Source organism: Patagioenas fasciata, chromosome Z, assembly GCF_037038585.1.
Source record: "Patagioenas fasciata isolate bPatFas1 chromosome Z, bPatFas1.hap1, whole genome shotgun sequence".
Classification (NCBI taxonomy): Eukaryota; Metazoa; Chordata; class Aves; order Columbiformes; family Columbidae; genus Patagioenas; species Patagioenas fasciata.
In genome coordinates, this window is record NC_092560.1 from 19,126,049 (window position 1) to 19,141,709 (window position 15,661).

General features: G+C 56.8%; 1 protein-coding gene and 1 long non-coding RNA gene across 2 annotated transcripts; both read left to right on the forward strand.

The window, feature by feature from the left end:
* Positions 1 to 5,767: 5,767 nt before the first annotated feature.
* On the forward strand, positions 5,768 to 6,753 carry LOC139826530 (uncharacterized). The gene is made up of 3 exons (XR_011736649.1): positions 5,768 to 5,848; positions 6,053 to 6,122; positions 6,668 to 6,753. It is a non-coding gene; the product is annotated as an uncharacterized lncRNA (long non-coding RNA).
* A 575-nt stretch (positions 6,754 to 7,328) lies between these two features.
* Positions 7,329 to 8,726, forward strand: LOC139826551 (sperm-associated antigen 4 protein-like). The gene is made up of 3 exons (XM_071802684.1): positions 7,329 to 7,520; positions 7,886 to 7,975; positions 8,529 to 8,726. Exons 1-3 carry the CDS (start codon positions 7,329 to 7,331, stop codon positions 8,682 to 8,684), a joined length of 438 nt encoding a protein of 145 aa, XP_071658785.1. The 3' UTR covers positions 8,685 to 8,726.
* Positions 8,727 to 15,661: the final 6,935 nt, after the last annotated feature.

The following is a 15,661-nucleotide window of genomic DNA, read 5'->3' on the forward strand; positions in this document are numbered from 1 at the left end:
GAGACCGGGTCGGCCACATTGCGGAGGGTCCAAGATTATGCAAGGGTGTAGCTTTTATCCGCCCATTTTCTTTCACCCTCCTAAGGTACACCTTGGATTGTGTTTTTTTCCAGCCCATCAGTATTTTGGCCCAGCCTTTCACCAGGCTTGCCAGGTTGAGAGTCGGTAACGCGTCAATCCCCTCCCGAGGGATCCCCTTTAAAACACCCTACTTCCAGAGGGCATAACATTTCTCCCTTGGGGCCCGGGTATCCTCATGCTTCGGGTGTCCCCTACCGTTGTTATTCTGTAGGGGTTGTGCTTTTTCAGAAGCGGGGCGCAACTGTTCATCTGATAGCTTTAGAGTCACCTCCAACAGAGGGCACCGGACCATTCTTTCAGCCATAATTAATTAACTCTTGGGCCACCGCTGCCCATGTCCAATCTTTCTTTTCAGGGAATCTGCGATTGGGGGTCACTTTACCTTCTAATGCGGCAGCATTATTGCCTTTTGCTCTGGGACATCACCTGTATGTGGAGAGTTTCTGGCTGTGTGCTGTGAACAAGCCAGAGCTTGATGTGGCTGTGGTGCAGGCTGTGCTACACGGAAGGATTTCCCTGAGACGCCAAAGACAGAAGGAAAGTAAACAGAAGCTGCTCTGCCCTCGACCCAGGCTGCAGGAGGGGCATCGCCGCTGCGCACGAACAGTCTGTGAACAGTGCCCTGCAGCTAATCACCATAGTGGGGGGGGATGAGTGACTGTAAGTGTAACCAACTGTAGCCTGCGCTTGCCGCATGGCCTTTTGGTATAGAGTACATAAGGCTTGGAAAAACGTAGTCTCGGGGACATTGATATTCAGTGTTGTTAAGAGTTCATTAAAGAGTACGGATGATAAATTCATATTGAATGAGACTCCTTACTCTCGCCCGGCCCGCCCGTTCGATCAAAGAGCTTATGCCGGCGTCTGCATTCATCGAATTAATTATTACTACACCTGTATTCTTCCTTGCAGCTGAATGCCAAAAGTTTTCAGGGAGTCCGGGAGGTCCTGTACGAGAGGTTTCATTCGCTCAGAGTCAACAAGTGTCCTCACTGGGGATTCTGAATTAAATTTAAGCTCCGGGTCATATGTCCTTTGCTGACATGCTGCCCTCTGTCCATTTTCCACTAACTGATTGTCTGACACCACAATGGCAAGGGGGTCCCCTCTTTAGAAAGGCTTAAGGCCGCCAGCCCAGGGGGCTGCTCTTTGAGTTGGGGACCAGGGCGCACGGTGGTCACTGGTGGTAGGGAACACTCCTGGCCCACAGTAGCCCTCGGCTTCCTGCTCCCTTCCTAATGTCTGATCCTCCCCAGACAATGACACCCTCCAAACTTATTCCGTCTCAGAATCTTTTGGTGAACAACGAAAATCCTTTTTTAGATTGGCTACTTCAGTTGCAGAGTATGGAAACTCCTTGGTCATAACTTGAGGGGATTTGTATTCACCATGTTCGTATTGCTGCTTGGTCTTGACTAGGGGACAGAAACGGTGAGGAGGCATTTCTAACTTATCCATCCTCCATTTGCAGCACCACCCACGCTTTGGCAGGGACAGGTGATTTGTCCTTGGCCATGCAAGCCTCTCGTTGCCTGTGGCCAGTCAGGAGACCTGCAGACCCAGCGCCCCTGTAGCCAGGCAAAGTTCTTGTGGCTGGGCAGGCTCCACGGCTTGTCACTGGTGGGCTCCTGGAGAGTGATGTCAGCGCGTGCGGTGGAGGTGGGAGCAAGCAAACTTTGAGACGACTTAAAATATGGCCCCTGACTCAGAAGCCATGCTTACTACAACCTGTGGCCCCATGCTGTCCCACCAGATGCTCAGCGCCGCCACACGGGAACCTTCCTGGCCTACTGGGCGACTGCAGCTTCTGTGAAGAGGAGTGTTAGATGTAAAGGGGCCATGCAGAAATTAAGAAACGTTTGTCACTGACCTGGGAGGAACACGAGGGAGCTCATGACAGAGAAATTCCCATGTATGCTAATAAATATATCTTCTTTACCAAAACAGCTCAGAAACCTGTATGACCTAAAGACTGGGTATGAAACTTCACACTGTTTTGAAATAGTGGCCTTAGTTCATACACTGTTAGTTGAAAACTAAGGAAGATATAACAACACATTTCTGAGAAGAAATTGCTTCAGCCAGTGCTCAGTCAACCTCACAGTGAAAAAGTGCTTCCTGATGTTCAGAGGGAACCTCCAGTATTGCAGTTTGTGCCCATTGCTTCTGGTCCAGTCACTGGGCCTGGCTCTCTCCTCTTTGCATCCTCCCTTTTGCTATTTAAAAACATTACTAAGATTCCCCTACACCTTCTATTCTCCGGGCTGAACAGTCCCAGCTCACTCAGCCTTTCCTTGCATGAGGCATATGCCAGTCTCTTCACCGTCTTACTGGCTTCTTCAGTCCAGACTGCACTCTGTCCTGTAGCTCCACATCGGTCTTCTGCAGCTAAGCCCAGAACCGGACATGGTAGTCCGGGTGTGGTAGGAGTCCTGTTAAACAAGACCGGACCCACTACTCAGCTGCGGGGTACATCTTGCCCCAGGAAGGTATAGGACGTGCTCAGCCGAGTTCCCTGGTGGGTCTGTCGGAGCCGTCTGGGACTGGCCATGTCTGGAACAACGCAGCCACAGCCTCTCTTCACAGACGCCCTTCGGCAGTGCCCCCGCTGCCATCACCTGGACGTGGAAACCCAGCACACCAGTACACTGGGAGAGGCTGTCTGGAGCAGCAAAGGCACCTGGGCAAGAACGGACATCAAGTCTAGGTGGAAGGACTGTGGTGGGTGAAGGAGCATTGGCAGGGACATCTGCCAAGAGGCTTTCCAAAGCCTGTCTTCTGGTCAGGGCCTCTGCATTGGCAGCTTCTCCCTCTCTTCACTCACAAGGTATGGAGACAGTGCACACCAGGGCTCTGTCTTTATCCTCTTTGAGGCGTTTGCTCTCGTTACGACATGGCAAGACCCTGAAGGCTGTCTCATCTTAGAAGGAGCCGATGTGCCTGGAGCCACCTTGGAAGCTGAAGAAACCCAAGATGATGTGGCGCCAGTGGGGCTGAGTGGCCCAAAGAACCCGTGCAGACCATGCACCCTGTCACGCAGAGCCAGCCACCCTACTTGCCCCATGAGACCACCTGTCTGGCAGGGCTGGCCCTACCCAAGCAGGGGGAAGGCGGGGGCAACGCTCAGTGCACCGTGTGGCCCCATGCTGTCCCACCGCACGCTCAGCGCCCCCAGGGCACCTTGTGCCGCCACACAGGAACCTTCCTGGCCTACTGGGCGACTATAAAGCTCTCAGCAAACACCCTCCTTCCTCTCAGCTGGCAGTGCTGAGTTGGCCCCAGCAGAGCGATGCCCAGCCAGTCCCCATGCAATGGCTACTTCGGAAAGACCAAAGGCCCAGGCTTTATTGTGGAGCACGACGTCACATGGCACGCAGTACCCCTCTGGTCAGTTTGGCTTGGCCATCCCAGCTGCGTCCCCTCCCAGGCTCTCGCCCAGCCTCGGCCTACTCGCTTGGGGACACAGCGAGAAACAGGAGAGGCCTCGGCGCTCTGCAAGCGCTGCTCAGCGCCAGCTGAAACGCTGCTGTGTTTCCAACGCTGCCTGGTCACAAGTGCCAAACACAGCACCAAGCGGGCTGCGGGGTCTCTCCCTGACGCCCTCCCCCCAGCCCCTGCAGCTCTGTCTGTGACGTCACAGCCATGCAGGGCCAAGCCCCTCTGAGCTCGGGCACTCTGGGCCATTAGCTGTGGGCCTGCGAGGAGCTCGCAGTGCGCTGGTGGCTCTGTGCCTGTGGCAGGCATTCTCCCAGCTGTCTCCAGGAGGACTTCTGACCGGACAGGCACAGAAGCTTGCTGGAGAGCATCCGTTCTCCCCAGGATGGGGAAGAGAAAGGCTCCTCAGGGAGCACAACGGGCTGCCCCGGTGAGGCGAGGAGGCAGGAGGAGCCCGGGCACCAGACGGCGAGGGTCTGCGCACCACGGTGCTGCAGTAAAGGAAGGCAAGTTCGGTGCTGCCTTTCGCCCCATCTTTGCAGCAAGCCTGCCTGGCTCGGCCGGGCCTGACAGCCCTGCAGAACCAGCGCCCTCCTGCCCCAAAGGAGGCCTGGGGCCACCTCGGCTGTGTGACAACGACAGAGCTGGGCAGCACGTCTGTGTCTTTCTGGGATACTCTAGAAACTGTGCAGTAACCCAGGACTCGTGCCATCCTCCTTCTCCAGGCCCACTGTCAGTGCCCTGCCTGCGAGGGGACCCTGCCCGGCCCTCCACCCGCCCTGGGCCAGGTTGACACGCAGCTGCCCGACTCGATAGGGCATAACCACGGCCCTGCCCCTGCCCCCGCCCCAGGGAGCGAGGCCATAGGACCAGCGCCCACCTCCCTGCAGGGATCTGGCACGTGCTAGACCAGTGTCCTCAAGAAGAGTCCTCAGACTTCTCTCTGGTTTCTTCGCCCAGGCTTGGTCCTCAGTCTGGTGATGGCTGTGGTCTCCCTCCAGAGACGCCTCAGCCCCGGGATCTCCGCCGTGTGAGTACAATACGTGTCCAGTATGGACACACAGACAAAGGGTGCCAGCGGGTCCAGGCGAGCAAGGGGAGGCTGGCAGTGGTCCCCACCAGGAGACCCTGGCTCCTCTCACATTGCTGCTCCTCAGCTGGTAAGAGAAAATCCCCCATGTGCAGGGCCCTCCTCTTGAGCACTGCTAACACCAGGACTCCCTCTTCTATTCAGGAAAGAGATCATCACCTTGAAAAAGAAGAGGCTCTTCACGATCCTCATCTTGATGCTCGCAGGCGCTCTAGGTGAGCATTTGCCTGCTGCCAGCGGAGCGGCAGAGGCACAGAGCGTGAGCTTCAGCGTGAGAGAGAGGTGCTGGTGGGCCCCTTGCAGCCTCCCATGTCTGCAGCTCAGGGAGCTTCCAAGGCGCCCACTACATGCAGAGAAGGGAGGGAAAATGGGCTGTGGCTGTGGGACGCCAAGTGTGCCCTGAAACCAAGGAGAGGGTGCCCACTTGGAGCTGCAAGCTCTGCACCCTTTTCCCCATGTCCTCAGCCAGCCTCTTGCTACCCTGATGTGGGAGGAGACTCTGTGACTCCAGGGATCGTTGGACACCCTAATGAAATAACTCTCTTGGTGATCTGCATTCCAGCTGGTGTTTGCTGCGGGAGCTTGATGCTCATGTTGAGGCTGTGGACACAGGATGTGCCGCAGGTCGGTGACTGTTGTTGTGGGACAGGCAAGCCCCACGGAGGAGCCCTGCTGATGGTGGGCGGGTCCATCGCCCAGTCCCTGCGCTTCTAGGCAGTGACCCAGAGAATCAGCAGCAGCTTCTGCCTTGCCCTCCTAGAGCCGCCGGCTCTGGAAAGCTCCAGCAGCTCTGGGACTCAAATGGAGAACCCTTCCCTTTCAGGTGCTGTTGGGGCAGCCTGCAGCCGACCTGCTTTCCCTGCGGTAAGAGCCCTCTCCTCTCCTGACGCGCGGCACGTTTAGAGGGGTAATGGCAGATGAGCCCGTGCTATTGGCGCTCACTTGTGCAGCGCCCAGGGCTCGTGCCTTTCGCTCCGGCCTGGGCCTTTTGCTAAACCGGGAGGGGAAGGGAAGCATTTGCAAGCCCGCAAAAAGGAAAGAAGGTGGCTTGAGCACCTTTGTCTCTGCTCCTCCTGAGCTTGGAGGCTCTGAGAAGAGCTGAGCCGCTCTCTGACAAGATCTGCTCTCCTTCCTGGTGAATGCAGGAACACGATGACTGTGGGGTCGGAACAATCCCAAGAGATGAAACAGCTGAGAGATGAGCTGGTGCGCCTGGCTGCAGAGATCAGCACTACGAGGAAGGTGATCCTGCACTTTGGGAAGGAGGGCTGGGTCGAGTAGGGCCCTGCACAGGGTGCTTCCTGGGCCAACTGATGGGCTTTTCCTGCCCAGCCCACACATCCATCCCTTGCCAGGGGATGCTGCTTGAGCTTCTCCGCTGTAAAGCTCTTCCTCCTGCCCAGGCCTGATGTGGTTGCTTCCCCTGCTTCTCTCTGTCTTTCCCAGGAAGTTCAGCAGATGAGAGACGCAATGTCTGCAACCACGCAGTTGTCTGACTGGGCTCTGAAAAGTGCAGGTACAGCCGAACGGACAGGGCTGTAGGGCTGTCACGGCACTGGGCTCGTCGTGCTTAGCGCTCCATAAAGCAGGCTGTGCTGCGCACTCTGCTCTCTGGGGCAGAGGGAGGCGGCACGAATCCACAGGGCCCCAGAGCACGACTGTGGCTGAGCGGCTCCCTTGGGCTCGCACCAGACCTGCCGCCAGAGCTCTCGCTGGAGCCCCGGCCGTGCCCTACACAGCGTTTCTGACCTCTCCTCCTCCCCTAAGCCTTCCTGGGGAATGAAAATCAGTGGCCGGGTCATCCTTTGCTGTCCACACAGCGGGGCCTTGCCTTGGGTCTGCTGCCCTTCCCATGGGAGCCTGCAGCATTCCAGCACCCGCAGCCCTTCTCTTTGTGTGGCTGGGAGACAAAGGCTGTCGTCACCAAGCATGGGGATCTCCTTCTGTTTGCTGCATCCCCTGCCAGGGTGTCAGGCTGTGTGCAGGGCTGGCAGGCAGCCTCAGAAATAGCCTGCAGCCAGCAGGTCCTCCAGGCCTGAGGCTGCTCCCTTCTCCCCTTAGGGGCTGCCATTGACCTGCAGAGATCGTCCAGCAGCTGCACAGGCTTCAGCAGTGTGTTCTGGTTCCTGTGGGATCCACCAGAGCTGGATACCTTTGTGCAGGTAGAGTAGCAGAAACCGCCAGTACTGCCTCTCTTGCCCCTTACAGAGTTGGGGACAAGCCCTGGGGCATCTCCCCTCAGGCCAGTGGTGTTCCTCCAGACCACGGCACTGGTCTGGTGCCTGACACTTGAGGATTCGCATGGGACTTGGCTCGCAAAAACAGGGCAGTTATCCTCAGAAAGGGGCTGAGCTGAGCTGAGCTTCCTGCCCATCATCCCTGGTCACTGCTGGCTGAAGGAGCTTCCGCTTTGGCACCCCACTTCCCTGCCACAGCTCGGATTTTCCCTCTCCTGATGGCACAGTGGGGAGTGGGGGGAGGCTGCAGAGCTGTGGGCCAAAGAGAGGGGTTTCTCTGAAACGCTGACTCCGGTGCGGGGCATCGCTGTTTCCCACTGGCTGGCTTTTTTCCTGTGTCCCACACCGGGAAGAGAGCCAGGCACTTCCGCACACTTTCCAGCACACCACTCATTTTGAGCACAAGCCCAGCCCACAGGCGCAGTGCCGTCTCTGTGCTTCTGGCTGCGCGGGAGCCCAGCGGGGCCCATCATGGCCTCGCGTTCATGGCTCTTGGCCTCTGCTTTCAGTCAGATACATCCCCGGGATACTGCTGGCCTTTCCAAGGGTCTCAGAGCGAGGTGCTGATCCGGTTGCCCATGCAAATACAACCCACGACCGTCACCATCCAGCACACCTCAAAGGCAGCCTCTCCGCTGGGCACTGTCAGCAGTGCCCCCCGAGATTTCACTGTCTCTGTAAGTCTCTGCCGGGCACTGGGGGCTGGGACTGGGCCACGGGGAAAAGCTGTAAGGGGCACTTGGTCCTCTCTGCACCTCTGCCGAGACTGGAGTGCTCCCAAGCACTGCTGTTCCCTGAGGGGACATTACAAGGGGCACGCCGGGGGGGGTGTCACCGCTCCTAAGGCTTGCTCAGAGTGTTTTGGCCCAGCACCCCCAGGCCTTTGAGCAACAGCCAAGGGGGAGACTCAGCCCCACCGCATCCGGGACCCGACCGTGCTGGTCCTGAAGGGGCTGAGTGGGGATCACGGGCCCACATCTGGCATGAGCCTTTCCTCGTGGACGTCTTCAGCCTGAGCTGCTCCTCTTGCATTTTCTCCAAGGGACTGGCTGAGGAAGACAAAGAGGAAACTCTGCTGGGGACCTTCACCTACAACGTGCAGAAAGAACCGACCCAGACCTTCCCTCTGCAGGTGCAGTGAGTGTGTGTGGGCAAGAGGCCAGGGCCCAAACGCTGGTTTACCAGGAAGTCACTTAAAGAAGGAGTGTGCATGGTCCTTGCCGGGGCAGGGGCTCAACACTGGCCGAGAGAAACACTGATGTGACTGCGGGGCAGAGTGTCATCCAGCAGGGCAGCAAATGCAGAACAACGGCCCCCTTGCCTCCACAGCTGTGTGGGTCGCCAGGGCTACCCGGCTGCACCCGCTGGGCAGCTGGTGGCAGGGAGGGCACTCAGCACCTTGCCCTGGCAGCCGGACTTTCCCCACGCTCCGTTTCCCGCAGCCAGCGAGCCGCAGCTTTCCACAGCTGCCCTCCACACGCCCTGTGGCGGGTGTTTGGTCTGCAGGGGCACGGGGTCCTTTGCCACCTGGGTGGGAGAAGGGAAGGAGGGGGGAGCTGCCGCCTCAGCCGGGATGGGAACTGGTCCTGGAGCAGGGGAGGGGCTGGCAGAGAAGATGCGCGCAGCCTGCGCTCACTCTTTACAGCCCGGGAGTGACGCTGCTTTTTGCCACGGTTTTGTTGCAGAATGGGAACCCCAGAGCCTTCCAGCTTTTGAAGCTCGGCATTCGGAGCAACTGGGGAAAACGAGGATACACCTGCATTTATCGAGTGCAGGTGCATGGGAAGATCGTGGGAGCAAGTGCTGTCCACCAGACACATGTGGACAGCTTACCTGAATAGTTATTAAAGAGTTAAATGGAGAAATAGGCCAGAGGGATGTGGCTGTTAGTCTGCTGCAGGGCACTGTCATATCAGAGGCCCTCTCAAAGCTGCCAAGTTCCGCCTCGTGCAGGCTGAGGCCTTCCTCAGGCTTTCCACTTTCTCTCCACTTCAGGGACGCTTTCTAACTAAGCAAAAGGAGGTGATGCTCCTGTAGCCTTCCCTTGTCACAGTTCCTTGACAAAATCCTGCAGCATGAGGGGCAACCCGCCATCTCATGCCAAGGAAGACTCATCAGACAGCCTGGCAGCATCTGAGGGTCGTGATCCCCAAAGTACTGGCCCATTTCCTTCAGATGGCACCTTGGGGCTGGCGACAGGGTCTGGTACGGGTCCACATGGGGTGCAGCCCGTGCGGGACCTCTGAGGAGTGTCTGGCGTGTTTAGGGCGGTCTGAGCAGCCCAACTGCTGCGCAGCGGGGATACTGGCTCAGCTCCCTGTGCCCACGTGCGCTCCCAGGCACAGCCCTCCGCTTCTGCCTTCTGCGTGTCTTTAAGAGAGCCACCGTTCCCCCAGCCTGAAATGCCAAAACACAGCCAGGTCCCAGCTGAACGCTGAACACACAAGCATCTGTCTTTTTCAAGGGGAGATTTGCCCAGTTCAGCCCTGTATCTTCAACAGCAAGTACGCAAGGGTATGGACCTACACCCGTTCGCCTCAGACTGATGTAGACTTCAAAAGCCAAAGCCAACAGTTCCACTGTCAGCCCTGCCACCTGCTAAGTATGGGAGGCCAGGAAACCAGTGTGGTCTTCTTCTCGCTTCAGTGGGTGCAGCTTTGTGGGGAAAGCTTGGGCACCTCTGGTCTCCTCCCACATTGCTTTCCTCATTTGCCTTTCAATTTAATACAGCAATAGGTATATTCAGGTGGACAATTACATGGTCATCAAGATAATTCATATCCTTATTTGCATCCTAAAAATATTAAGAAGGCTATAACTACCGCTATTATACAAGATATTATACACCAGAATTGGATCACTGTTAGAAGGCTGACTGTGCAAAGCACATTACTGTAAAAAGTCTACGTACAGCTAAGTAGGAAGTTTCAGAAAACACGGGGACTACATAACAGTCGGGGCCTGCAAATAGAAGCCATCATCATGCCAAAAAGATGTATGGGTTTCAAAATACCCTTGTCCATTGTGTAGACCTTTTATTATCAGGAGACCGGGTCGGCCACATTGCGGAGGGTCCAAGATTATGCAAGGGTGTAGCTTTTATCCGCCCATTTTCTTTCACCCTCCTAAGGTACACCTTGGATTGTGTTTTTTTCCAGCCCATCAGTATTTTGGCCCAGCCTTTCACCAGGCTTGCCAGGTTGAGAGTCGGTAACGCGTCAATCCCCTCCCAAGGGATCCCCTTTAAAACACCCTACTTCCAGAGGGCATAACGTTTCTCCCTTGGGGCCCGGGTATCCTCATGCTTCGGGTGTCCCCTACCGTTGTTATTCTGTAGGGGTTGTGCTTTTTCAGAAGCGGGGCGCAACTGTTCATCTGATAGCTTTAGAGTCACCTCCAACAGAGGGCACCGGACCATTCTTTCAGCCATAATTAATTAACTCTTGGGCCACCGCTGCCCATGTCCAATCTTTCTTTTCAGGGAATCTGCGATTGGGGGTCACTTTACCTTCTAATGCGGCAGCATTATTGCCTTTTGCTCTGGGACATCACCTGTATGTGGAGAGTTTCTGGCTGTGTGCTGTGAACAAGCCAGAGCTTGATGTGGCTGTGGTGCAGGCTGTGCTACACGGAAGGATTTCCCTGAGACGCCAAAGACAGAAGGAAAGTAAACAGAAGCTGCTCTGCCCTCGACCCAGGCTGCAGGAGGGGCGTCGCCGCTGCGCACGAACAGTCTGTGAACAGTGCCCTGCAGCTAATCACCATAGTGGGGGGGGATGAGTGACTGTAAGTGTAACCAACTGTAGCCTGCGCTTGCCGCATGGCCTTTTGGTATAGAGTACATAAGGCTTGGAAAAACGTAGTCTCGGGGACATTGATATTCAGTGTTGTTAAGAGTTCATTAAAGAGTACGGATGATAAATTCATATTGAATGAGACTCCTTACTCTCGCCCGGCCCGCCCGTTCGATCAAAGAGCTTATGCCGGCGTCTGCATTCATCGAATTAATTATTACTACACCTGTATTCTTCCTTGCAGCTGAATGCCAAAAGTTTTCAGGGAGTCCGGGAGGTCCTGTACGAGAGGTTTCATTCGCTCAGAGTCAACAAGTGTCCTCACTGGGGATTCTGAATTAAATTTAAGCTCCGGGTCATATGTCCTTTGCTGACATGCTGCCCTCTGTCCATTTTCCACTAACTGATTGTCTGACACCACAATGGCAAGGGGGTCCCCTCTTTAGAAAGGCTTAAGGCCGCCAGCCCAGGGGGCTGCTCTTTGAGTTGGGGACCAGGGCGCACGGTGGTCACTGGTGGTAGGGAACACTCCTGGCCCACAGTAGCCCTCGGCTTCCTGCTCCCTTCCTAATGTCTGATCCTCCCCAGACAATGACACCCTCCAAACTTATTCCGTCTCAGAATCTTTTGGTGAACAACGAAAATCCTTTTTTAGATTGGCTACTTCAGTTGCAGAGTATGGAAACTCCTTGGTCATAACTTGAGGGGATTTGTATTCACCATGTTCGTATTGCTGCTTGGTCTTGACTAGGGGACAGAAACGGTGAGGAGGCATTTCTAACTTATCCATCCTCCATTTGCAGCACCACCCACGCTTTGGCAGGGACAGGTGATTTGTCCTTGGCCATGCAAGCCTCTCGTTGCCTGTGGCCAGTCAGGAGACCTGCAGACCCAGCGCCCCTGTAGCCAGGCAAAGTTCTTGTGGCTGGGCAGGCTCCACGGCTTGTCACTGGTGGGCTCCTGGAGAGTGATGTCAGCGCGTGCGGTGGAGGTGGGAGCAAGCAAACTTTGAGACGACTTAAAATATGGCCCCTGACTCAGAAGCCATGCTTACTACAACCTGTGGCCCCATGCTGTCCCACCAGATGCTCAGCGCCGCCACACGGGAACCTTCCTGGCCTACTGGGCGACTGCAGCTTCTGTGAAGAGGAGTGTTAGATGTAAAGGGGCCATGCAGAAATTAAGAAACGTTTGTCACTGACCTGGGAGGAACACGAGGGAGCTCATGACAGAGAAATTCCCATGTATGCTAATAAATATATCTTCTTTACCAAAACAGCTCAGAAACCTGTATGACCTAAAGACTGGGTATGAAACTTCACACTGTTTTGAAATAGTGGCCTTAGTTCATACACTGTTAGTTGAAAACTAAGGAAGATATAACAACACATTTCTGAGAAGAAATTGCTTCAGCCAGTGCTCAGTCAACCTCACAGTGAAAAAGTGCTTCCTGATGTTCAGAGGGAACCTCCAGTATTGCAGTTTGTGCCCATTGCTTCTGGTCCAGTCACTGGGCCTGGCTCTCTCCTCTTTGCATCCTCCCTTTTGCTATTTAAAAACATTACTAAGATTCCCCTACACCTTCTATTCTCCGGGCTGAACAGTCCCAGCTCACTCAGCCTTTCCTTGCATGAGGCATATGCCAGTCTCTTCACCGTCTTACTGGCTTCTTCAGTCCAGACTGCACTCTGTCCTGTAGCTCCACATCGGTCTTCTGCAGCTAAGCCCAGAACCGGACATGGTAGTCCGGGTGTGGTAGGAGTCCTGTTAAACAAGACCGGACCCACTACTCAGCTGCGGGGTACATCTTGCCCCAGGAAGGTATAGGACGTGCTCAGCCGAGTTCCCTGGTGGGTCTGTCGGAGCCGTCTGGGACTGGCCATGTCTGGAACAACGCAGCCACAGCCTCTCTTCACAGACGCCCTTCGGCAGTGCCCCCGCTGCCATCACCTGGACGTGGAAACCCAGCACACCAGTACACTGGGAGAGGCTGTCTGGAGCAGCAAAGGCACCTGGGCAAGAACGGACATCAAGTCTAGGTGGAAGGACTGTGGTGGGTGAAGGAGCATTGGCAGGGACATCTGCCAAGAGGCTTTCCAAAGCCTGTCTTCTGGTCAGGGCCTCTGCATTGGCAGCTTCTCCCTCTCTTCACTCACAAGGTATGGAGACAGTGCACACCAGGGCTCTGTCTTTATCCTCTTTGAGGCGTTTGCTCTCGTTACGACATGGCAAGACCCTGAAGGCTGTCTCATCTTAGAAGGAGCCGATGTGCCTGGAGCCACCTTGGAAGCTGAAGAAACCCAAGATGATGTGGCGCCAGTGGGGCTGAGTGGCCCAAAGAACCCGTGCAGACCATGCACCCTGTCACGCAGAGCCAGCCACCCTACTTGCCCCATGAGACCACCTGTCTGGCAGGGCTGGCCCTACCCAAGCAGGGGGAAGGCGGGGGCAACGCTCAGTGCACCGTGTGGCCCCATGCTGTCCCACCGCACGCTCAGCGCCCCCAGGGCACCTTGTGCCGCCACACAGGAACCTTCCTGGCCTACTGGGCGACTATAAAGCTCTCAGCAAACACCCTCCTTCCTCTCAGCTGGCAGTGCTGAGTTGGCCCCAGCAGAGCGATGCCCAGCCAGTCCCCATGCAATGGCTACTTCGGAAAGACCAAAGGCCCAGGCTTTATTGTGGAGCACGACGTCACATGGCACGCAGTACCCCTCTGGTCAGTTTGGCTTGGCCATCCCAGCTGCGTCCCCTCCCAGGCTCTCGCCCAGCCTCGGCCTACTCGCTTGGGGACACAGCGAGAAACAGGAGAGGCCTCGGCGCTCTGCAAGCGCTGCTCAGCGCCAGCTGAAACGCTGCTGTGTTTCCAACGCTGCCTGGTCACAAGTGCCAAACACAGCACCAAGCGGGCTGCGGGGTCTCTCCCTGACGCCCTCCCCCCAGCCCCTGCAGCTCTGTCTGTGACGTCACAGCCATGCAGGGCCAAGCCCCTCTGAGCTCGGGCACTCTGGGCCATTAGCTGTGGGCCTGCGAGGAGCTCGCAGTGCGCTGGTGGCTCTGTGCCTGTGGCAGGCATTCTCCCAGCTGTCTCCAGGAGGACTTCTGACCGGACAGGCACAGAAGCTTGCTGGAGAGCATCCGTTCTCCCCAGGATGGGGAAGAGAAAGGCTCCTCAGGGAGCACAACGGGCTGCCCCGGTGAGGCGAGGAGGCAGGAGGAGCCCGGGCACCAGACGGCGAGGGTCTGCGCACCACGGTGCTGCAGTAAAGGAAGGCAAGTTCGGTGCTGCCTTTCGCCCCATCTTTGCAGCAAGCCTGCCTGGCTCGGCCGGGCCTGACAGCCCTGCAGAACCAGCGCCCTCCTGCCCCAAAGGAGGCCTGGGGCCACCTCGGCTGTGTGACAACAACAGAGCTGGGCAGCACGTCTGTGTCTTTCTGGGATACTCTAGAAACTGTGCAGTAACCCAGGACTCGTGCCATCCTCCTTCTCCAGGCCCACTGTCAGTGCCCTGCCTGCGAGGGGACCCTGCCCGGCCCTCCACCCGCCCTGGGCCAGGTTGACACGCAGCTGCCCGACTCGATAGGGCATAACCACGGCCCTGCCCCTGCCCCCGCCCCAGGGAGCGAGGCCATAGGACCAGCGCCCACCTCCCTGCAGGGATCTGGCACGTGCTAGACCAGTGTCCTCAAGAAGAGTCCTCAGACTTCTCTCTGGTTTCTTCGCCCAGGCTTGGTCCTCAGTCTGGTGATGGCTGTGGTCTCCCTCCAGAGACGCCTCAGCCCCGGGATCTCCGCCGTGTGAGTACAATACGTGTCCAGTATGGACACACAGACAAAGGGTGCCAGCGGGTCCAGGCGAGCAAGGGGAGGCTGGCAGTGGTCCCCACCAGGAGACCCTGGCTCCTCTCACATTGCTGCTCCTCAGCTGGTAAGAGAAAATCCCCCATGTGCAGGGCCCTCCTCTTGAGCACTGCTAACACCAGGACTCCCTCTTCTATTCAGGAAAGAGATCATCACCTTGAAAAAGAAGAGGCTCTTCACGATCCTCATCTTGATGCTCGCAGGCGCTCTAGGTGAGCATTTGCCTGCTGCCAGCGGAGCGGCAGAGGCACAGAGCGTGAGCTTCAGCGTGAGAGAGAGGTGCTGGTGGGCCCCTTGCAGCCTCCCATGTCTGCAGCTCAGGGAGCTTCCAAGGCGCCCACTACATGCAGAGAAGGGAGGGAAAATGGGCTGTGGCTGTGGGACGCCAAGTGTGCCCTGAAACCAAGGAGAGGGTGCCCACTTGGAGCTGCAAGCTCTGCACCCTTTTCCCCATGTCCTCAGCCAGCCTCTTGCTACCCTGATGTGGGAGGAGACTCTGTGACTCCAGGGATCGTTGGACACCCTAATGAAATAACTCTCTTGGTGATCTGCATTCCAGCTGGTGTTTGCTGCGGGAGCTTGATGCTCATGTTGAGGCTGTGGACACAGGATGTGCCGCAGGTCGGTGACTGTTGTTGTGGGACAGGCAAGCCCCACGGAGGAGCCCTGCTGATGGTGGGCGGGTCCATCGCCCAGTCCCTGCGCTTCTAGGCAGTGACCCAGAGAATCAGCAGCAGCTTCTGCCTTGCCCTCCTAGAGCCGCCGGCTCTGGAAAGCTCCAGCAGCTCTGGGACTCAAATGGAGAACCCTTCCCTTTCAGGTGCTGTTGGGGCAGCCTGCAGCCGACCTGCTTTCCCTGCGGTAAGAGCCCTCTCCTCTCCTGACGCGCGGCACGTTTAGAGGGGTAATGGCAGATGAGCCCGTGCTATTGGCGCTCACTTGTGCAGCGCCCAGGGCTCGTGCCTTTCGCTCCGGCCTGGGCCTTTTGCTAAACCGGGAGGGGAAGGGAAGCATTTGCAAGCCCGCAAAAAGGAAAGAAGGTGGCTTGAGCACCTTTGTCTCTGCTCCTCCTGAGCTTGGAGGCTCTGAGAAGAGCTGAGCCGCTCTCTGACAAGATCTGCTCTCCTTCCTGGTGAATGCAGGAACACGATGACTGTGGGGTCG